The sequence below is a fragment of the Kogia breviceps genome, chromosome 5 (assembly GCF_026419965.1).
Source record: "Kogia breviceps isolate mKogBre1 chromosome 5, mKogBre1 haplotype 1, whole genome shotgun sequence".
Taxonomy (NCBI): domain Eukaryota; kingdom Metazoa; phylum Chordata; class Mammalia; order Artiodactyla; family Physeteridae; genus Kogia; species Kogia breviceps.
In genome coordinates this window covers 12,648,131-12,672,174 of record NC_081314.1, presented here as the reverse complement: position 1 = coordinate 12,672,174, position 24,044 = coordinate 12,648,131, and the positions used below count along the sequence as shown (strand labels likewise).

General features: G+C 40.7%; 1 protein-coding gene and 1 pseudogene across 1 annotated transcript in view; both read left to right on the top strand.

Annotated features, from left to right (window-relative positions):
- The first annotated feature begins 709 nt into the window (after window positions 1-709).
- ATP1B3 (ATPase Na+/K+ transporting subunit beta 3) overlaps window positions 710-24,044 on the top strand; it is a 42,482-nt gene continuing 19,147 nt past the window's right edge. Inside the window, exons 1-2 of the mRNA XM_059064954.2 lie at window positions 710-1,471; window positions 21,092-21,220. Of these exons, the coding sequence (XP_058920937.1) occupies window positions 1,363-1,471; window positions 21,092-21,220 (238 nt within the window). The 5' untranslated portion in view covers window positions 710-1,362. The remainder of the gene's footprint in view (window positions 1,472-21,091; window positions 21,221-24,044) is intronic.
- LOC131757458 (transmembrane protein 203-like) lies at window positions 16,011-16,425 on the top strand (annotated as a pseudogene).

The window sequence follows — 24,044 nt, the reverse complement described above, 5'->3', positions numbered from 1 at the left end:
TAAACAAAGTGAGGAAACAAAAGCAACGCCAGAATTTCGTTATCCATTTACTCCTTTAAAGTGTTTGCAGGTCGTTTAAACTGTCAGATGGATCACAAAGCATGTTTCCAAACGGTAAGGTGTGTGCTACATTTCTTCATTCATAATTTTTTATTTGCTAATAAAACATAGGCACTGCTCCATTTCTTTTTTCCAAAAAAAGAAAAAAGAAAGAAAGCACCTCCTGCCCAAACTCCTATTTAAGTCTTTTCATGCTGTCCCAACAGTCTCAAAGCACTGTACTCTTCAGCTCCATCTCGTGTAGGAAAACATCGACTGCACCCTCAGCTCTGACCAAGAGGAGCAACCAACACAGTGGAAAAGATAAAAAGCCGCGAACAGTATTTAGGCATCAACACTAAACGAAGAATTGACTTCCTGTAAAGAGTCTGAGTGTTTGAGAAAAAGCAGGTCTTGCGGTTGACAGGAAACTCAGGAAAGCATATTCATTGATTTCATTGATAAATTCAATTAAATCTGGGGCAAAGTATACTGCATTTACTTAATACTGGCATGTTTAGGATGAAATTCCCATTGACCCAAGATTCCCAGTTGATTCCTTCAGAGGAGCGAAGTCAGGGCATTCTCTGAGCGGAGGTATGTAATACACCATACACCCTCACGAGATGCTACAGCGGATTATCTTTTAGTCACGTCATACAGCCCAGAGGAGAACGCCTGGAAACGGTTTGGGGAGAGGGTGGTGAAGTCCCGTCCTCGGTGGACTGGAGTCGTTTCCGCTCTCTGCTAGTCCCGCGCCACCGCAGGCTAGGAAGCGAGGGGACTCCGGATCCCGGTTGCCCGCAGCATCTCCCCAGAGTTCTCCTTCTGAAAAACCAGCGGGTTAGGGATGCTCATCTTTTTCTTGTCATAAAAAATCTGCTTCTTATTAAGCTCTCATGATTTTTTAAGTTGTTATGCGTAGTTTTTGCTTCTTCTAGCCGGGAAGAGGGAGCGCCAAGCGTCCCTGAGCCAAGCCGGGTACCACGGAGCGGGGCCGTGGCCGTGGGCGGGGCGTCTTCACAGCGTCCGGCTGCGCCCCGCCGCCGGCGGGAGGCTATAGCGGCGGCGGCGGGGCCTGAACGGCGCGGGGATTGGCTGCGGAGGGCGGAGACGTCAGGCTCCCGCTGCCGGAGCGGCGGCCGGCTCAGCGCGGCGCAGCGCAGTCGGGTCGAGCGCTCACCACAGAGAGGAGGTTTCCTAGGCCGTCCCGCCTTCTGCTGCCGTCGCCGGGCTGCGCCGCTCGAGCCCGGACGCGCCTCTGCGCTCCTCGCCGCTTCTACCCCCGCGGCCGCCGCTCCCCTAGACGTCCGCACACACACCATGACGAAGAAAGAGAAGAAGTCCTTCAACCAGAGCCTGGCCGAGTGGAAGCTCTTCATCTACAACCCGACCACCGGAGAGTTCCTGGGGCGCACCGCCAAGAGCTGGGGTGAGCGGGCGGCGGTTGGGCGCCGGGGCCGGCCGCGGTCCGGGGGACGCCGGGCGGGGTCGGGTGGGAAGGGAAGGCGGGAGGCGGCTCCTCGCATTGGGGCCCCGGGAGCCGCCGCGGCCGCCAGACTCGAACGCGGGCGGCGGCGCCGGAGGAGCAGCGCGGCCCCATTCATTTCTCGCGGGGTTGGCGGCGGGCGAGGGAGGCTGCGGGGCCCGCTGGCAGCCGCCGCCGGGCCGCGCCGGTTCCTTCCTCCCTGCCGGTAGCGGGGCGCACGTGCTGCCCGGGCCTGCGGCGCCGGAAACCGGTAACCCCTGCCCCGAACCCCGAGCGCGTGGGGGCCGAGCGCCCGGCCTCCTTTGTACGGAGCGCGCCGGCCCGGAGAGGCCCTGGCGGAGGCGGCCAGCGGCGTCGAGCGGTTTGGGGAAGCCCGACCTTGCCCCACGCCCGGGGAGAGGAAATTTCCACTCCCGCCGCTATCTTGTGACTCGTCCACGCTTCCACCCCAGCAGGTCGGAAGAGTGTTGAGTGTTAAGTGTGTGGTCTGCACGCATGTTTTAAGCACACAAGTACACGGTACACGAAAGTGCACTTGAGTTTGAGCAGTGAAAAGACCCTTTAAATGGTTGCTTTCTCTATAATTCCTTTTTAATGACACAGGTTTTCTTACCAACGTGCTTCATTGGGGGAAAGTAAATCCGGTCTGAATGACACAGTTTTTTTCCTGTGCCTTCAAAACGTGTGATGATTGAATTTGCTAGCAGTTTTCCTCTGCGTGGGTTCTTTGTTTTAAAAGAAATATTTAAACCATCCGCCAGTGTGGTGCTGCTTTAGAGTGAGGTGGTTTTTTTGGAAAAATTATGTTAATGTCTGAGTAAGGACTAGTGCTTTTCCTCCTCCCCCCTTTACACTTAAGTAAACTTTTTTCTTTCCTTTTGAAAAATATTTTGTTAGTTGGTCATGACAGACCATTTTTTCTGAGTGAGAATATTTCTAGAGTTGAGAACTATTGGGGCATGACAGTGTCAAGAGAAGCACGAAGAGAGTAAATTTGCTCTGACTTAGAAAATAGACTGGCTGCTGCTTGAAATCGGCTCCTCCAGAGTGGAAAGGCGGCTTCTAGTCCTATCACAAGCTGAGAGGGGCCTTGGAGGTTTTTTAGCCCAAACCCTGCTTTAGAGACGAGAAAAATGAGCCCCAGAGAGGTTGCGTTTTTGCTTTGTGTAAAATTACATATTCCAAGGAGCCAAGAAAAGAACCACTTGTCCTTTAATCCTAGTCCAGCGGTGGTATTATTTTACAGACGCCTTGCCTGACTGCATGGTAATCACTCACGATTTTTATTCAAATGGCTGTCTGTGGGGAACCCACTAATGTGATGAGGAAATAGATCTTGCATCTGGAATTAAATGGGGGAAAAAACTGTAAACAGTTATTATTGTTTCTAGAGTGTACTGACTTTCTGCTGAAGGAATTTTTGAGTGGTGGAGAGGGGTTAATTTGTGTAGACTACCTTTCTCAGTGCCTTCTCGTGTCCAGTAATAAGTATCTGCACTTTGTGTTAGAATGACATTTCTTAGTCATTAGAGCAAGTTGTGCTCCTTATCTAACCTCTGTATTATCTGCTTTTGGCGTAGAGATTTTATTTGGTACGTGCATTTAAATAGATAACACGCACAAATTATCAGAGTATGCGGCCTCATGTCAGGGCAGTGGGGAGTAGTGCATGTAAAGTTGGCATTAGTTTTGGAAGGATTAAGGCAAGACCTTTTTTTCAAAATCGAAAATATCAACAAATAGTAAATTTCTGGGTTTATTGTAATAATAGTAAGCCAGCGGAGAATGGCATAAATAGGTGAAAGCTATCCATAATCCTATCCCAATATAAGGGCACTCACTCCAGGGAAATGTGGAGGAGTGGTGCCTGGAGGCTGAAATCCATACTCAGCTCGCTGGGCTGTGTCCCTAGAGCATGGGGTCTGCCTGGAGAAAGCATATCTCCTTGTAGTTCTCAGAAAGGCAGTGTGTGAGTGAGCTGCCTGATCTCATCACCCCAGAGATGTCCGCTATTCATATTTTGGTGTAGGTCTGGGCAGACTTAAGAAATGTGTGTAATGTTATTATTAGCCATAAGTGTTGCTTTATAATCTTTTGAGTATATTGTGGGCATCTTCCCATGTTAATAAGTAAAGACCTATATCACCACTTTTAATAGCTGGCTAGTGTTCCATTGTATAGTTAGACGTACTGGGATTTTTTTTTTTTTAAGTTTACTAATGTGTACCGTATGTATACATGGGAGATACCCAGGGTAAGAGGAGTAACTCCTGGTTTGTTTTAACCAGTGCATTGTTGTATGTCTTGGTCCTCCTCCTCCCATTCCCTTCATCCTTGTACAGTTTTGCACATTTATTTCCTTGAGATACGTTTCTACTGGTGGAATTTCTGGGTAGTATATAATATTATGTACGTTTTATATTCTGAAAACATGTTATAGGCTTTTTTTTTAAACCTCATTTGTGCAAATTTTTTCTTTCTGTCGCTTTTGAAATTAATGGCGGTGTGGGGGGGATTATTACATCTATTTTTGACCTAGGTAAATTTGCTGGGCTGCTGGCATATAGAAAAAACCTTTCTCTACCTCAAGGATTCTATAAAGACATTCGTTTAAGATGTTTCCTGATTTTATTTTTTACATTCAAGTTTTTAGTACATTTGTCCCATGTAATCTGAGTTTCCTCTCCAAGTGCGTTATATATATTAAAAACACATGTTTAAAAAGCAGTTTTGCAGTTTACCTTGGGGATAAAGTGAAAATACTACATATTTCATCTCATTGCCTTATTTAAAACAGCTATGTGAAGAATTTGATTAGCTTCTTGTATATTTGGCTAATATGTTACACCTGGTTACAGCAGTTTCAAAATGCTTATATACATGTACTTACCTCATTCCATTTTCACAACTTTCTAACGCACACCATGTAGGTGATCAAAGTGTACCTAAGAGCTGTTTTCTCAAGCTGGACAGTAAGGACGCACCAGGAATAAGTAGTTGTCTTTTATGAAAACACAGAACAAAGAAAATTTAGCACTTGTGGCTATGTTGCAGATATTAAACCGTACAGTTAGAGTAAAAGGCAACTCAAAGATCATCTAGTGTTATTTAATTTAAAATAGTGGGCCATGTGTTACAGTTAACATTTTTAAAAATAATGAACTAGAACAGAAAAATTATCAAAGTTTGTTCTGCCTAATTAATTTACTCTAAGGGAAAATGTGAAACTTTTCTGTGAAACTTTTTGTATTTTGGATATTCAGATACCCTGATGTAAAATGTATTTCTTACTGTGGCTCACAATCAAGGAAAGCTTGAAAGCCATTAATCTAGCCCTGTGCCCTCATTTTCATACATGAGAAAATTGAACCCACAGATCTGATCTGTCAGAATTCACTTACTCAGCTAGTGATAGAATCCTTGGCTTCAGACTCTCCAAGGACAGAGCTTTTTTTCTTTTTTTTAAACATGATGTGATGTCATTTAATGACATCTGCTTGTGGGCTTCTTTGGAGTTCATTATCTTAAGGTTATCTGTCAATAAATGCTTTATTTTAACATGGACCTAAAACTCAAGTTACTGATTCCAAGCAGGGTCAGGATTCTGGACCAAAACTACTAATATCTACATTTTGTTCACGTGCTTCTCTTTTATTATAGGTCCATGAAGTGCTGTTTTTTCAGTCACCTGCTCCCATTCTGGGTTATGCCTCAGTAAATGCTCTGCTTTGGAGATCAGGCTCCATCCCATCTTGGGTGTCTGACTGTAGGGGAGAAGGCAAGTACAGTGTTTATTTTCCCAGTTTTGTAAGGTATTCTTTGTCCTATGGAGTGACATATTAAAGAAACTTTACAAAAATTTGCACTGTTGGGAAAGTAACAGGACTTGCCTTACCCTGTGTGCAGGCTATAAATGAAGGGCAGTGGTGGGTGTGGCAGCGGCAGCAGCTGAGGCTAACCAGCTGTCCCCCAGCAGGAGGCAGCACTTCTGGACTGCTAGTGGAAGGGAGGGAGGGGGCAAGTGTGTGTGTGTGATGGTCCAGATACCTTTGTAATTACAGTAGTATGTGCTTTGCTGTGTTAAAGAGCAGCCTCCCCTCACCCCCGAAGTAATTCCATTTCTTTGAAATTGACTTTTGAATTTATATTTTTAGAATTAATTTTGTTGTATTACAAGAAGTTTAAAAACCCTCCTGTCCTTAGTGACAACTTTACTGTGATTTATCATCGTGTTTGATTAAGGACCGTTTAATGCTTTTATGTTCCAAACACTTTTATTGAAATATGCCAAGAGTACATGGGCAGCACACATGTATGTATGAGCAGGAAAAAAAACCACATGTACAATAATTTTTAAAAAGTGAAGGTTAATCTTAGGAGATATCAGTTTCGCTTCCCCTCCCGCTTTCGACTTCTAGCATTTCCATTATGGTTAAGCCTCTACTAACCTAGCATTTTTAAAAAAGGAATTGTGTAATAGGAGGAAAAAAAAATTAACTTTGGAAGATAAATTTATTATGTTCTAATTATGCATTAATTACATTGATTTTGAAGTAAAACCTGTCATCTTTAATCACACAGAGTAACCACTATTAACATTTTCCTATGTATGAAGTTTTTTCAAATGTATAAATAAAATTTGAAAATACACAGATATACCAAGTTTGATCACTTAACGTTCAAGGGGAATGTTTTTTATTCCTCTGCCACTTTCTGTTGGGGTATCCCTGGCCCTCTCCATCACCTCTGTGGCGACTGTCCACACGTCCTGCTAGAATTTACATGTTCTGGTGGCTTTAGTTATTATTTCCATTTGAGACCCCCAAATCTGCATTTCTAGTCCCTAAGACTTTTTTGTATTCTTATTACCACATGCCTGTCTGAAATCTTCAGTTGCATGTTTCATGGGCACCTCTTCGTGTTGCCCTTGGGACTCCTTAGCATGACGTGGAGACTCTTTGCAGTCTGGTTGGCATATTTCTCTCCTGTCATCTCTGCTGTTTCACATAGTTCTCTCCCACTGCTTTTGGGCCTGTTTCCTAGCTTCTGAGCCTCTCCTTCCTTCTACTTGGCCTGGCTGCTCAGATGTCAGCTGTGATGGCCTGATCTCTGGTAAACATTTTCGAACCATTCTTTGCCTTGAGACTGGGTCAAGTGCTCCAGTGTTATTCTGTGATACCTTTTTCTAGTATAGTATTTATGACTTCAACAGTATTGTTGTTGCCCGCTTATTAGACATAAGCTTCTTATTCACACCTTGCCCGTCTTGAATTCCCTAACACCTAGCCTGTTGCCCGGCACTTAGTGGGAGTGTAATAAAAATTGGTTGAATGAATGAACAGTATTATGAAATGTTCCCAGTCTAATTAAATATAATTAGTCTTCTGCAACATTGTTTTTAATGTCCTTGATGGTTTTGGTGTATCATAGCATACCGGTTCACCCAGTGTTTGGGCATATTCCTTTTTTTTTTTTTTTTTCCTTTTTGCTACAGCAGTGATGGTTTTCATAGTCCAGTGTTGAGAAAAAGCTTCCACTTAATTTTCTCACGGGAGACTCAGCTGAGTTTGACATGCCTGGGTCGTGCATCTGATTAGGATAACAGAACCAGGGTAATTATCCAGGCCTCCTGTGTCCTGCTTTATTGCTGTATTCTGCTTCTTATATGGCTCTTATGAGAACTTCATAAAGATTTTTTTTTTCTTTTTAAACTTACCTGCTCTCAGATTTAATGGGGGTTTATTTAATAGTGTCATCCTCTCCCTACAGGGTGCTATTTAACTAATAATATTTTTAAAAAGAATTCCCTAACTTAACAACCTCCCCATATCTGTTTAAACTTTGTTACTGAGTCATTGGTGGAACTGGCTCTTATTTATGACTTCCTCCTAGTATTTTGCTGATGCCATGGTAAGGAATTGACTCTTGTCCACAGCATGAGGTACTTTTCTTTTGATGGTTTCTGGCCAGTTGACAGTATCTGGTCCATAAAAGTGGCCCTTACCCCTACTCCATACTTCTCTAGCCATTCCTTTCCCGGTTCTCTTGTTTCCTAGATGTAGATTTCCCAGGTGCTGTCTTTGGCCTTGTTTTCTCTTCATCTTCTTTATCTCATAAAACAATTGCAAAGATTACTGACAAATTTTACTTCTTGGCTAACATCTCTCTGAGATTCCAGTTGCTTCTTGCATATCCCATAAACCTGAGAGTGAGGCTTAGACAACCCCAGTACCTTGTTTATCAATTGATAAACAGAGCTCTTTCCCCTTCCTCCACTGAAGTTGTGAGTTGCTTCTGTATTTGCAATTTTTGAAGACTGTCACTACCATTTCTGTCATCTGGGCTCTGAACCTGGCCAAACCATGCCAATTGTACTTCCATAACATCTCTTGAATCTCTTGGCGACCCACACCCTCATTACCACTGCTACAGTTAATTGAGGAATTAATTTTCTCTGACCTACTCACCACTGCCCCACCTCACCCCACCCTCCAGTATCTTGTGAAAACAGGCATTCAGAGGGATCCCAGGGTGCTTGTTTTTCCTAGCTTCATAATGCTAACCACCTGTTGCACATTGCAGAGCCCTCAATATTCCCACCAACCCTGCCCCACTTTTTCAGGATCTGGTAGTGCCTTTTCTTGTAAATTCTCTGATTAAAAAACTTAAAGCACCAGATGAAGATCTTTTATAAATTTCTTTCAAAATTGGTCCTAGTTTAAAGAGACCACTGGCTTTCCAACTTTTATCTGCTGCTTATAAAAAGTGTAGTGTTGTTGACTGGGGAAGTTGGGCTCTTCTGGTGCAGCCCCAGAAAGATCCAAGGAATCAGTTGGAATCATTGTGACTTAAACCAGTATAACTTCACTATCAGATTATTTCTAAGGCTGCAGCTTTGGTCAAGCTACTCCCTGTACCCCAAAGCTGTTGGGATCCCCACTGCTTTCAGAAGGTTTAAATCAGTTCCAGACAGCCCGATATTCCGGATATATTACATTATTGGCTTAGAACTACATTTCCAACCTTATATAATCTGTCATTTTACACCCTGCTCCCCGTATACCTCATGTCATAGCCAAATGGGTATGTCTAAGGCCCCTTGGTCTAGAATGCCCTACTCATTCCCTCTCCCGTACCCTTCATTCTCTGCATCATAAATTCTCCCCTGCTTCATAGATCTAGTGCCCTCTCTGCCATAAGCCTTCTCGGACTTGCCCAGGTGAAAATAATACATTTATCGCCTGTAACACCTGAACATTTTGTGTCCTGGATTAGAGTTGTTTATATGCATTGCTCCCACTCCCATTGCTCTCACAGAGCAGGAATCACAGGTGCATCTTATGTCCTTACAACATCTAGCACATAGTAAGCACTTACTATTTTTTTGATGAATAAATTGTCATTTAGTCAGTTTCCACTTGTGATTCACCTGGTCGTTGGTCTAAAGTTGGGAGTATTTTGATTAATTGGTATAGCTCCACACTATGAGAGTCTTGTTTGTGGAGAAACTTGTTCATCATTCCCCTCAGCTCACCATGATTCTGTTCCACTAAATTTCTAATTCATTGAAGTTTCCAGATAGGGCATAGTAGTCAAAGTGAGCCTGTGGGCCTATGTATTTTTGCTTGATAAGTCTTAGAAGTTTACCAGTATACTGAGAAGATGATCAGACTAGGACTCAGAATATAGACCTGAATTAGAATTCCACATCTCCATCTAAGCTTAGGTAAGTCATTAAAAATCTCTTGGTCTTAGTTTCCTCTGTAAGGGAGAAGTTGCACGAGATAGTTTCAGATGTCACATTGGAATGAAAAATAAGGCCCTATGTAAATGCTTTTGAACAGCAGGCTGCAAACTTTTTCTTTAAAGGACCAGATAATATTTTAGGCTTTGCCAGGAATACAGTATGTGTTGCAACTACTCAACTCTGCTGTTAGTAGCTTGAAAGCGGCCGTAAACAATATGTAAACTAGTGGCCTAGCTGCGTTTCAGTATTCTATTTACAAAAACAGGCAGCAGCCATGATTTGCTGACCTATGCTTTAGAAGTTAGTGGTCAGTGTAGGCTAATCCAAGAAACCTGAACGTGTCTTAAATGGAATGTGGACTCTTGGCTTTGTGTTTTTCATATAACAAAAGTAACTTCATTATTTGAGTTTTTATAGTACAGATGTGAATAGTCAATAAGTCCACTGTCATCCTCAGCTTCTTCCCTGGGTAACCACTGTTACCTATCATACTTTTTAAAACTTGTGTGGTATATCCACTTTGGATAAAGGTCTGACAGTTTCCTGTAAAAGTAAATATACACTTACCCCATGATCCCCAGCAGTTGTAGGTGTTTACCCAAGAGAAATGAAAACATATGCCCACAAAAATACACAAAATATTCATAGTAGCTCCAAACTGGAAAGAGCCCAGGTGTCCGGCAGTAGAATGGATAAACAAACCAGTGTCCACATGGTGGAATACTACTCAACAGTAAAAAGGAGCAAACTACAGATAACAAAACATGGGTGAATCCCACAATTAGGCTGAGCAGAAAAGAAGCTTTGCTGAAGAGAATATACTATATAATTTCATTTCTTTGAAATTCTAAATCAAGCAATACTTAACCTGTGCCGGGGAAAAGCCCAGAATGGTGCTTGCCTCTAGGATGGAGGTCATGGGGATTGGCTGGGAGGGCCTGAGAACTTCATAGGGTGGTGGCAGTGTTTATCTTCACAGCTGTTTGAATCGTAGAGGTGAATGTATTTCTCAACAGCTGTGTCATGGTACCTTGGAGATTGGTGTATTTCTCTGAATGTAATTTTCCCTCAATTTTAGTTAATATACATGTTGACGTGTTTAGGGGTTAAGTGTACTGACATCTGCAACTTGAAATTCTTAAAAAAAATAGGTGGTGAATAGATAAGAGATAAATATAGTAGACTTAACTGTAGAATCTAGGTGGGGTTTATGCATGTTCACTTACATTTCTTTTAACTTTTCTGTGTATTTGTAAATATTCCTAATTGGATGTTGGAGAAAAAAGAATACATGAATATATTCATGGTTCTCTTCACTGCCTTCTACCAGTTGCAGTCTTTCCCACAGATAATGATTGCTTATCAGTTTTCCTACCAGTCCTTTTTCAACACACTTATATATGTGTATATGTATATATGTGTGTGTGTGTATGAGTATATATGGACTATGTAGGAATAATTAACTTTCCACTTTTACATGAGTAATAGGAAGAATGTATGTTCTAGAACTTGCTTTTTTTCACTTAGTATGTCTTGACTGTTTCCATGTCTCTCTCTCCCCCGCCCCTATTTATTTATCTCATTCCTTTGAGTTATTGCATAATATTCCATAGTGTAGGGATATATATCCAAGATATATATATATCTCTCTTTGTGATGAATATTTAGATTGTTTCCCTTTTTTCTCTTGCAAATTGTGCAGTGCATGTGTGCAACTATTTATCCAGGGTAGTCACTGAGAAATGGAATCACCAGTTTATAGTATATGTTTATTTTTAATATTAATTTATTGTCCTCCAGTAAAGCTGTACCAGTGTATACTCCCACCAGCAGGGCTCAAATTACCTGTTTTCCCTTCAACTTTCTGAGCATTGGTTATCATCACTCTTTAAAAATTTTTGCCAGTTTGATGGGATGCTGGTGTCGTGGTTGGTTTAATTTGCAGTATCTCTGATAATTGCAACTTATGTTTGCTCAGTTTTCGTTTCTTTACAGTGACCTGCTCATCTTTTTGCTGTCTTTTGTCTCTTAATTCTTTTATTTTAAAAATTGTACTTGTTTAAATAAATATTATCACAAATTTAACACTCTTTTATAGGCTGTTCCTGATCACTTATCCCAAAATATATTGAATAATCCATCATTTTCTCACTGATTTGAAATGCCAGCTTTGTTACATGGATTTTATATGGATCCTTTCTTAATTATTGTTGTGTTTTGTTATTAATCTGTATCTCTGTTCCTGTGTCATTATCACTCTATAGCATGTAAGCTCTATGTAAACGTTTAAAATAAAATAAATTTGTGAAATCTGTGCGAGTACTGTTTAGTTTTGGTATCTGGAGAGTGCTAGCCTTATAAAGATTTAAGTAACTTACAGAGCATACAAAAAGGATAGCTTGTGTGTAGAGAAAGAATCTACTTGAAAATTGGGAGAACTAACTAAAGCCGTTTGGGCATAGTGTCTCTTTTAGGGATAGAGCTCTGTTTATTTCTTGTAAGAACTTCTGATTTGAATATGTTTATTTTCTTTAAAAATCATATATTTCATCTGTTTTTGAGCTTACTAGTTGGAAACTGGTTTTATTGATAAAATTAATGATTTTTTTTTGCATTTGTTTCCATTAACTTGTGCTGGTGTCTTAAATCTCCTACTTTCCTTGAATTTATTTTAGTCTTGAATTTAAAACCTGGCGTTTTTGGTTAGTCTGGTTTTTTAGTGAATACATATAAGGCTATGGATTTTCCTTTGTGTTCTGCTTTGGCTACGTGATTGTTTTGAATTTTGAATATTTTGGGTTTTGTTGTCTTTTTAATCCAAAGGTTATTTAGCAGTCCATTTTCTAAATTTTTGTTATATTTCTCTAACATACTTTGATTTTGAAAAATGTGGCCTTGATTTTTTTTAGGTTTGTTATTTTTTATTTTGTTTTGGTTTAGTTTTTTGAAATTTAAGTCATGGTCAGTTTCGAGGCAATGTTCCAGGTTTATAAAGAGTATATTTTCTGATGACTACAAAGTTTTACATATATTAAATAACTATTAGTTGTGTTTTTAAAATATTATCCTTTTTGTTATTGTTTACCTGATCTGTGGATTTCTGGAAGAGATACGTTAAAATCTCTACAGATGATTGTGATAAATTTTGCTTTACATATCTTAAGCCACTTAGCATCACAAATGTTCATGGCTTTTATGCTGTATCTTCATGATGTGTTTTGTTTACTTTTTATTAATAGAGAATATCTTTGCTATGTTAATACCTTTTGACTTGAATTGTAAATAGTTTGCTTACAGTAATAATGCCACATCTACATTTCTTTTTGTTAGCCACGATCTACTTTATTTTCAACCAGTATGTGTTATAATTTTAGGTTTTAATCTATAAGTAGCATTTATTTATAGTGCTATAAGGTTTTCTTTAACCCACTTTGAGAATGTCTTTTATTAGACTACTATTAAATTATTCCTACCTTAATATTTTTGGGATTTTTAACTTGTTATTAAATTAAAACCAAATTTTAACTGTAAAATACAGACTAATGTAGTGGCAAAAGGAGATCATTGGCTGGATTGCGAACGGGCAGAAGGAACCTTTCAGAGGTGATAGAAATGTTCTGTATCATTAATGTGTAGTGGTGGTTTCACAGTACATGCAACTGTCTACTCATTGGGATTGTGCACTTGGAATCAATGAATATTATTGTATGTAAGTTATTCCTCAGACCTGATAAGGAAAAGAAATTAAAATCAACATTTACTTAGATGTTACCAGCAAGTCTTACTGGTTTCTTTGCTCACCATTGCTTTATATATTTTTCTTCTTTGTCTTAGATTTTTAAAGAAAACTTCAAAAAAATGAAAAATGTACAATTATATTAGCTTTTTCTAGAATTTAGTCTGTGAACTTTGTCCTTTTTTTCAGGTTAGATAATATATGCTTTTCTTCCAAAAAGAAGGAAATGAAGACAGTGTAGCTAAAACTTAAAGCCTCCTCAGTTTGGAATATACTGTTTTATTTTTGGTTGATGAGATATCTGTCAGTCATATTTCTCTGCTCTAGGTAAAACCCGTTTTATCTTTTTAGAAGCTTTAAGAAATTTTCACTTTAGTATTCTGAAATTTTACCTTTTTCTATCTAGGTATATAGGGTGTTTTGTAGTATTTTTCAGTCGTTTCTAATCTGGACACAAAATGTGTTATTTCTTTGGGCGTTCCTCCCCATCCCCTTTTCTGGTGGAATTCCTGTTCGATTTATTGATATTCTGGTTCTGTCTCCCATGTCTCAACAATCTCCATACACTCTATCTCTGTCTTTTTGCCCAGTATTGTAAAACACCTTGGTTTGATCTTTTAGCTCACTGAATTTTTCTTTGGCTTGGCTAGTTCTCTAGGTTAGGTCTTTTTCCAAATTTTTGTTTTTTAAATAGCTTTATTGAGGTATAATTGTGACATATGGTAAACTGCACGTATTTTAAATTAAAATGTATAACTTGAGTTTTGATGTGTATTCACCTATATACATATACATATATTGTACCCATGGAACTATCACTCTAATCAAGATAATGAAAATATTCATCACTCCCCAGATTTCCTCTTTCCCATTTATAATCCTTTTCTTTCCCTACCTCCCCAGTATCCAGGCAAAAATAGATCTGCTTTTTTTTTTTTTTTTTTTTTTTTTTGCGGTACGCGGGCCTCTCACTGTTGTGGCCTCTCCCGTTGCGGAGCACAGGCTCCGGACATGCAGGCCCAGCGGCCACGGCTCACGGGCCCAGCCGCTCCGCGGCATGTGGGATCTTCCCAGACCGGGGCACGAACCCGTGTCCCCTGCATCGGCAGGCGGACTCTCAACCACTGCGCCACCAGGGAAGCCCAGATCTGCTTTTTGACAGTTTAGATTAGTTTGTATTTTCTGAAACTTGAAATGCATGGAATCATGTAGCGTGTTCTCTTTGGGGTCAAGAGTGCTGAGTTCTTTCATTCAGCACAGTTATTTTGAGAAGTAGTTCATGAATAGTTTTCCATTGTATTATATGCCAGAATTTATTAATTCATCTGTAGATGAGCTTTTGGGTTGTTTGGAGTTTTAGTGATTACAAATAAAGCATTTACGAATCTTCATATACTTCTGCAAACGTGTGCTTTTGTTTTTCTTGGTTAAATATCTAGGAATGGATTGGCTGGATCCTATTATAGGTATATGCTACTAACTTTTCAAAAAGTTGTTTTCCAAAATCGGTTTTTGTTTTGGCACATTCCCACGAGCAGTGTATTAGAGTGTCAGTTGCTCTGCTCCTAGATCATCACTTGGTATGGTCAGTCTTTAGAATTTCTAGCATTCTGGTGAGCATGTAGTGGTTTTGATTTGCCCTTCCTGGATAACTAGTGATGTTGAGTATGTTTTCATGAGCTTTATTGTTTTGCAATTCTCATTACATCTTTGATGAAGTTTCTGTTCAAAACTTTTGTCCATGTTTTAGAAATTTGTATTGTTTTAGGAGTTCTTTATATATTCTAGATGCAAATAATTACTTTATTGGTTTCATATTATGCAAAATATTTTTCCCAGTCTTTGGTTTGCTTTTTTGTTAGGTGTCTGGATTTTTTTTTATTATTATTTGACTCTTCTCCAGTTCAGCTTATTTACTACGTTTTAAAATTTTAACAATCAGAATATGAAATCAGATTTTGAAAAATTATCCTCTTGCCTTATACTGTCCGTCCCCCCGTCCCCCCGTCCGTGTCCGTCCCCCCGTCCCCCCGTCCCCCCCCCCCCCCCCCCCCCCCCCCCCCCCGTTACACAGGCCTCTCACTGTTGTGGCCTCTCCCGTTGCGGAGCACAGGCTCCGGACGTGCAGGCCCAGCGGCCATGGCTCACCGGCCCAGCCGCTCCGCGGCACGTGGGATCTTCCCGGACTGGGGCACGAACCCGCGTCCCCTGCATCGGCAGGCAGACTCTCAACCACTGCGCCACCAGGGAAGCCCTATACTCTATTTTAATTATACTCATGCTTCCCCCCCCTTGTTCTGTACCCTGTTATAACCCAGTTTTTTCAGGCATTAATTACTTTGTTGCTTTTGATACTTTATTGGATTAGTTTGTCTTCTCAATATTTTGTAATTATTGGTTCTCTGCACCTCTTCTTTGTATTTAGAGTTCCCTGTCATAGCATTCAGGGACGAGGCATAGGTAGCCAAGAGCTGGTCAGGTATGGAGATTCTCTCCACTCCTTTAGATTTTTACCAACCCATCCAGGACCTTGTCCAGTTTTTATCCCAAGCCCCAGTGTTCCATCTTCATAGCATGTACAAAAATTAACACACAGTGGATCAAAGACCCAGACTTAAAGAGCTACAACTAAAAATTCTTAGAAGAAAATATAATTGCAAGTCTTCATCACTTTGGATTGGGCAGTGGTGTTTTAGATATGATACCAAAAGTCAAGCAACCAAGGAGAAAAATAGATAAATTGGACTTCCTTGAGGTTAAGAACTTTTCTGCTTTAAAGGACGCTGTCGGCACTGGGCATGGCGTCCGAGCAAGGCGGCCGTCGGCTGGTGGCCAGTGCTGGGTCCTGGGCTGGGGCCGAGAGCCGGGGCAGGCGGGGCCGCTTTCTGCCTCTCACTGGCCGCGAGAGCGGCAGGCGCCAGCGAGGCCCATGGGGAGTGGCGGCGCAGCCGGGCGGGTGGGACCGTCGCCCAGGCCCTGGCCCGCACTCAACCGGAGCGATGCTTTTCACGCTCGGGGAGCTGGTGCAGTGGCTGGGCTTCGCTCCCTTCGAGGTCTTCGTGCACCTGTTGGCCCTGTCGGTGTTCTCCGTGCCTCTGGCCCTGCGTGTGGACGGCCTGGCTCCCGGCCTCTCCTGGTGGAACGTGTTCGTGCCCTTCTTCGCCGCTGACCGGCTCAGCACCTACTTCACCGCTATCGTCTCCGTGTGCCTCTTCCAGGACGGAGAGAAGCAGCTGGCCGTGTTCCACCTTTTCTGGGTCCTCACGGTTCTTAGCCTGAAGTTCGTCTTCGGGATAGATGTTGTTGTGCCAGAAGCTGGTGGAGCAGACTCGAGAGCTCTGGTTCGGCCTGATCGTGTCTCCGGTCTTCACTGTCCTGCAGCTGCTCATGACCCCTGCCTGCCGGGTCAGCTAGGCTCACAGAAGATAAGCTGGAACGCGGGACCCCACACTGAGGTCCCACTTCCGCTGCATCAGAGGAGACGTCTGGGTCTGAAAGCCACCTTGTGCCCTGCTGAGTGCCCAGCTTCCTCTCTAAAAGTCATGTCTGAAATTGTTCCCTCAGCAGGGCTGAAAAGAGCAGCCTTGATTCTTGAAACGTATTCCCTCTTATTTCATGCTTTGAATAGCTAATCTTGAATTGAGATCCTGAGAAGGCCAGACAGTCCTGAACTCCTCTGACAGTTGGAAACTGCATAGAAGTAAAATGTCTTGATGGGCTCTGAGTATTTTCATGGACCCTGGGAAAGTACCCACTGTGCAAAGGCTGCAAAGCTGGACTTGGGATTTCCCCTGGCCAGCAGTGCTGACCTGAGAGCTTACTGCCCCATCCCCCCAGACAAGACTTCCTTAGATGCTTGAGCTCTAAAAAGTGTAACCAGGCAGACAGGAGTATGTTGAATAAGCATGATCAGGACCCTATCTGGGTATCTGTCGCCTGAGAAAAGAACTTGCTTTCAGGGCACTGCTTGGTTTCCTATCCCAGCAGATTGCAGTGTCACGACTTTTCCACCACCTCGTGGCCAGCACTGTTAGCACACTTGAGACCTTTAGGCCACCCTAAGGGACTAGAGAGAGGAACAGGTGCTCTGATGCGCATAGCCATTGAGACCTACACATGGGAAGTTTTACAGATGGTCTCAGCCCACACCTGTCGGCCTAAGGGCTTTGGTTTGATGCCAGTCAGGTGCCAAATGAGAACATTTGCTGAGATAAAAATAAAATAAGAATGTTTTGCTGAAAAAAATAATAATAAAGGACACTCATGAAAGTGAAAATACAACCCACAGAATGGGAGAAGATAATTGTACATCATGTATCTGACAAGACGCTCGTGCCTATAATATATAAAGAACTCTTAGAACTCAATAAAAAGACAACCTAATTTAAAAATGGGCCAAGGATCTGAACAGACAGTTCTCTAAAGAAGATACAAATGACCAATAAGTGCATGAAAAATTGCTCAACATCATTAGTCATTAGGGAAATGCAAATTAAACCCACTAGGAAGTATTAATGAGAATGTGGAGAAATTGGAATCCTGCTGGTGGGAATGTAGAATGTTATAGATGCTTTGGAAAATAGTCTGGTACTTAACTCAAAATACTAAACAGAGTTACCACATGACCAAGCAGTTCCACTCATAGGTGAATGAAATGTGAATTATACCTGAATAAATAGCTCCTTATTAAAATTTGAATATACAAAGGACTTTAAATTTGTACTTGTCCATATAATTGATTTTTAAAAATTATACCTGCCTCTGCTTTAAGTTTTTTTTAACTATAAACAGGTTGTTAATTTATTTACCAAGGGGAAGTTGTTTCTCATCAGAATTCTGCGAGGATAAGGCATAGTCTTTCTATTGTCTAGGTACCCTCAGGTAACTAGGAAGTTTGCAGAAGTAGGGAATCAGATCACACAGTCTCAAATTGTGTTGAACGGGTGTGGATGTCCAGGCCTTGATGAAGCCTAATGACTTACCTGTTCCGTGCTTACATTAACTAGCGCTGAGGCAGACATGGCACACTGAACAGGTCCCATCTGCGCTACCTATTACTCAGGTAGCATACATAGCTCAATCCGTTTCATCCCTGTCATTGTCAGGAATGCATCTGAGTAAATAACTGCAAGATACTGATATATAAGAACAGCAGTTTACAGCTTCTGTTTTTATTTTCAGGTATTTTTTTCTTAGTGTAGGAGAAAGGCGATTAAGTTGATAAAGTACTGCCATCCTTGTGAGTGGTCTTTCATATGTGGTTTTTATAAGTGAGATTAATTTTAGTTTTAAATGTTAAGTTTGTTCTTGGCCAGAGGATCTTATCAAGCAGGGGAAATTGGCTTCAGTGCTGAAAATCACTTATCTACTCGGTATACTCCCTACATTCAAAATTGACTTAATGGCCACTAGTACATGGCATCAGGTTTGGGACATGGCTGTTAATCTGTGCATCTATTTTATGAACGTAACTTTTTTTTTTGAGATTTTTTTTGATGTGGACCATTTTTAAAGTCTTTATTGAATTTGCTACAATATTGCTTCTGTTTTATGTTGTGGGGTTTTTTTGGCCCCTAGACATGTGGGATCTTAGCTCCCCGGCCAGGGATGGAACCCGCATCCCCTGCATTGGAAGGTGAAGTCTTAACCGCTGGACTGCCAGGGAAGTCCCAACCCAACTCCTTATAGGAAGTTTTTACATTTTTGTCGTGTTTGCTATATGTTCATTTGCTTTGTAACCTTTTTTTTTTTTTTTTTTTTTTTTTTTTTGCGGTACGCGGGCCTCTCACTGTTGTGGCCTCTCCCGTTGTGGAGCACAGGCCCCGGACATGCAGGCCCAGCGGCCACGGCCCACGGGCCCAGCCGCTCCGCGGCACGCGGGATCCTCCCGGACCGGGGCACAAACCCACGTCCCCCGCATCGGCAGGTGGACCCCCAACCACTGCGCCTCTAGGGAAGCCCCCTTGTAACCGTCTTTATAAATCTGCTTTATATTATTTTTCCTGAAAATTTAAAATCAAATTTGAAAATGGTAAGCATATTTTCAGATGACTTTGAAACACCGCTAAATAAACTCTTGGCACTTCTGTTTTAAACTTCTCCAGTTTAATATCTACTGCGTCAGTTGACAAACTAATGTGGCCTCAGTCTGCCTGCTCTGTAAATGAGGCTTTATTGGATGGAACACATCCCCCACTCATCATCACATTTATATATTTGTACCCTGGTCTGCTGTGTGGAGGATTTTATCCATTAGTTCCTACAAATACCCAGATCTGAAAGAATGGTTTTTCTCCTGTATCTCATTAAACCATCCTTTGGGCTTTGCACGTATTTCGTCTACCTCTGTAGTAAACTGATCACTTCTTTGAGATTGGTCTTCCTTTGTGTTTCTGCAACAGGATCACTCTGTGTGATAGGGAAGTGATGCTGTCTGGAGGCGACATCCTGTGCTCCTTTCTTCCTTGTGTCCTTTCGCTCCCTATTTTGGCCTCCTGGTAATTGGGGCAGGGGGAGGACGGGCAATGCTGGTCTGAATTAAAATGAAATTGCTTTAACTGTTTCCCCGTTGCTTAAAAAAAGGGGAGGCAGTTTCCTGGCCCACAGGTAACAAATGAAAGTTATCTAGCTTTTGCCACAATCTGTTTCTGGGTCACAGGGTCTTTTGAGCATCACAAGAAAGTTGTAGAGCCACTCTGCAGAAGAAAAATGGATATATTCAGAAATGTATTATTACAGAAGTCATAGAAGCTCTGAAGTTAATCCTTCTGGGGGATGTGAGTGAGGGTGAGGGGTCCATGGATTCCAGGTTAGGAACCCCTGCTCTAGCCCTTCTGCTAGGACAAATATTAATAAGCAGATTTATGTTAAGACTGGAAAATAAAGCTGATGTTAATTCAACCGTGGGGAATTAAGTGTTCTTTACTATTGCTGTAACTGGGGATTTATTGAATATTCTTTGATCAGGATTTTTTTTGGCCGTGCTGCGTGGCATGTGGGATCTTAGTTCCCCGACCAGGGATCCAACCCATGCCCTCTGCATTGGAAGCGCGGAGTTTTAACCACTGGACTGCCAGGGAAGTCCCCTTTGATCAGGTTTTAAATGTTCAAATATAAATGTGTGACGTTAACAATGTATTTAGCGTATAATCTTGATGGTGACCACTTACCATGTTAGATTTTTGAATATAGACATTTGAGAAAAATAATTCTAGATGTTCACAAAATAAATCACTGGCTTAGGATAGATCTTAGTGCTTCCAGATTGTGAAGAAAACAAGGTTAAGCCCTTGATGTTGAAACTTGCGTCTGCCAGCTCTTGCTGCGTGCTTAGCGGTGGAGTTGTCAAGTCCCACTGGTTGGGATGCTTCTCTCTGCACTTTTGCATGACGCTTCCACTCAACCGGTGTTTCCTAAGCTTTATTCATTGATACCACCTTCATGATTTACCTTCTCTGCATGTTTCCTGGCTATTCTCTAAATCAACTCACTTTTTAAAACCCAAAATTATGCTAATAATTACTGTGAAATACAGGGTTGATGTGCTAATTCTTTTTTTTTTTGGCTGCCTGTGTGGCATGCAAAACTTCCCCTAGGATTGAACCCATGGCTCCTGTAGTGGAAGCACGGAGTCTTAACCACTGGACCACTGGGGAAGTCCTGTGTGTTAATATTTTTGTTTGTCACATACACATACTGGGGGTTTTGTCCAACCTAAAGTCATATTTTTTCTTTCTAGAGAGCATTAACTCCATTTCGGGAAATACTCCCTTATGTGCTGGAATTTTAAAGCTCTGATCTTGAATCAGTATGATCTGTGGAAGCTACTTGTACTTGGAAGTATCAGAGGAGAGGAGGGGGTCACAGGATGTGGGTGGGTGCTGCCTGCTGAAATACCCCTTGCTTGGGCAAATTCATATTGTTCTGAATATGAAGATACTTGGCTGTGTGCATGGCAAAGCTTGGAGTTGTAGCCTTGCAATGATGGGTCTGTTTTTTTTACCCTGGCCACATCACAAACACACATACACACACACACTGTGTATATCTTCAACTTTATGAGTTTTATTTTCTTTTACAGGTTTGATCTTGCTCTTCTACCTAGTCTTTTATGGGTTCCTGGCTGCACTGTTTTCATTCACAATGTGGGCTATGCTTCAGACTCTGAACGATGAGGTTCCAAAATATCGTGACCAGATTCCTAGTCCAGGTAATTAATTATGTTGTGATTATCACGGCTTCTAACAAAATTGGGTTATACTTTATCTTCTCCTTAAGTCTGTATTATATAGCTGGTAGAAGATGTTAAACTTTAGGGTTAGATAATGTGAAAGTTTTGATTTTGTTTGTTGTTTAATATTTAATAGTGATATAAAGACCTCTAATATTTACATACTGATATAAAGACCTTTAATATTTACATACTGATATAAAAACTTTTAATATTTACACAGTGATAAAAAAAAACCTGGCTGATAAATCTTGAGTCTTTTGCCAAGAGTAAGCAGAAATGAATATTGAGAGTTAATGTGAAGCCAGATTGATGAATATAGTTATAGTTATGAATGGTGTTTATGAATATTGTGTGGTAGTTTCACTTTGCTCTGAGTAATTTATTTATAAAGTGTATATTTCAGCTCTGGTGTGGGTTAGAGCATTGGTCCTGTAAAATACATGCTTCATGTTTTTAATTGCATAGTATGGAAATGGTAAGAAGTCAATAGAGAATAAAATGAGTATACTCTTAATATGTTGAATTATTCTCTATTGATTGTCTTAGGGAAGAAAATTTCCTCTAGGATACTGGAGAATGTACTTTCGTACGGAAGAAAATCTTAACTGGAGCAATTGTTTAAGTCACATTTTCTCCCTCCTGATTTTATTCTTTTTAAACAGTTGGTCTTTGAATGCTAGCTCCGCTTTCGTTGGTGCACATGGCCCTTGTCCTCAAGGTGCTAGCAATTTTTATAGAAGTAAATGACAATAATGTGCAGAACTCCAGTGTATCTAATTCCCAGAAATATGAAAAACTTCCAGAGATGGTAGCAAAGGGACGGCTCTCCATGGAGGAGCATGATTTGGGCAGCAGGCAGAGGGGCATGTGGGCCAGAGAAGGTGGGAGTCTGCAGCAGTGGTTCTCTGCAGCAGGAGGTTTCTGTCTGCAGCAGTGGTTCTCTTCCAGCAGTGATTTGCCCCCCAAGGCCATTCAGCACTGTCTGGAGACATTTTTAGTTGTCACAATTGCAGACGTGCTAGTAGAGGCCAGGGGTGCTGCTAAACATCCCTACAGTGCATGGGACTACCTCCCACAACAAAGAATCATCCAGTCCAGAATGTCATTAGGGCCACGGCTGAGGAACCCTAGCCTAGATCCTTGCCCACTGCATGGACTTCTCAGCTTATATCAGCAGTGAGATTGAACCAGTTTCCCCAACCAGTTTTCTTAGAAAATTTGTTCTAATGGCTTTTCCTTTGTTTGTAGCTAATATTTATCTAAATATCATGAATAACTCTTTTGGTCTGTTTGACCATGTATCTGAGACCAGCTCCATGCTAATTTTTTCCTCATCTCTCATTGTAGCCCTGTTTTCTTTCTACTTAGATGAATTCTAAGATAATTATTTCTCTTGCTGCCTTAAGTTATGTGACTCTTACTGTTGAACATAAGCTGACCTATTTCAGAAATATTAGACCATTTATAATTGCATGAATAATATAAGCAGTAAAATGTGTTCAATATACTTTTTAAAGTATATAGTTTTAAACTGAGTTCCTTAAAATCATTCACCAAGTGTATTATAGTACTTAAAAACTTAATATTCAAATAAATATATATGTACACATATTCATATTATATATCAATATAATATTAGATGAATGTATATTAGTTAAATATGATTTTGTCTTCATAAAGGAATCATGGATAATTAAATTTTATTTCTACCTGTGTTTTCTAAGGTTTTTTTAGTTTTTTTTAACAATGACCATATTGTTTTATTTTTAAATAGCATCATTTCAATAATGTATTTGCACGTGGTAAAATAAATGCTAGTTTGAAATTGTTATGTGTATTAACATATACATGCATATAACATAGATATGTACCATCCATGCACACCCCTATAGATGCACACACATGCATACACACATATTCATGCTCCAATGGTTTAAATTGTAAAGACATAAGAGTTACTGTAGTTTTCACATTCTATTGATGTTCATGGTTCGGGTAAGCCAAGACATTATTTGGAGGATGTAGGTGTACTGCGTCAAAAAATGCAGCCGTACGGCACACTCCTGCTGTATTTTTTTTTACTTAAGTGTTTCAGACAGGCTGTTAAATGAACTAAGGCTCCAAGAGCATTGCTCAGCAAGATCTAAGAGGTAACTTGTATCAGAAATTCAGTTTTAGACATTATGGTCTACAGAGTTTTTGTAAATTGAGTCATTTAAAACTTCCCATAGAAATAAGTCATGTTAAAGGAATGTAATCTTTTTTTAAATAAAGCATAGACATTTTCATATTTTTCTTTAAAATTTCTTTCAAACTGGATGTTTTATTAAAAGTTGGGTTTTTCTTAAAGTTGGGTGTTTTTATAGTTATGTATAAGCTGCCTTGATTCTGTTACTTTTTCACTTACAGTATATTATGTCTTGTTCCTTCTGTAAAACCTTAAAAATGAAAACATACAATTTCAGACATACACAGATGGTTATTTCATATACTGGATGGTCAGGTTTTATTTCTACATTGAACATTTTTATTAAAAAATCAGAAAGTTACTGTTGATTTTGTAGTGGATGGAGGGGTAAGGAAAAATAGGCATATGAGGTCGTCCAAATCCAAGTGATCTGGTATGTTGACGTAGTAGGTGAATGGGGAATCTAATTGGGGCTCTTTTGTGCTGTATATGGAATAAGGTTTGCTCTGCCATTTGGGAACATTGAGTGTTTCATCATAGTTGAGTAGCATTGGATCTATTGTAGTTTAACTCAAGAACCATGCAGATCAGCAAAGACAAGTATTTAGGATT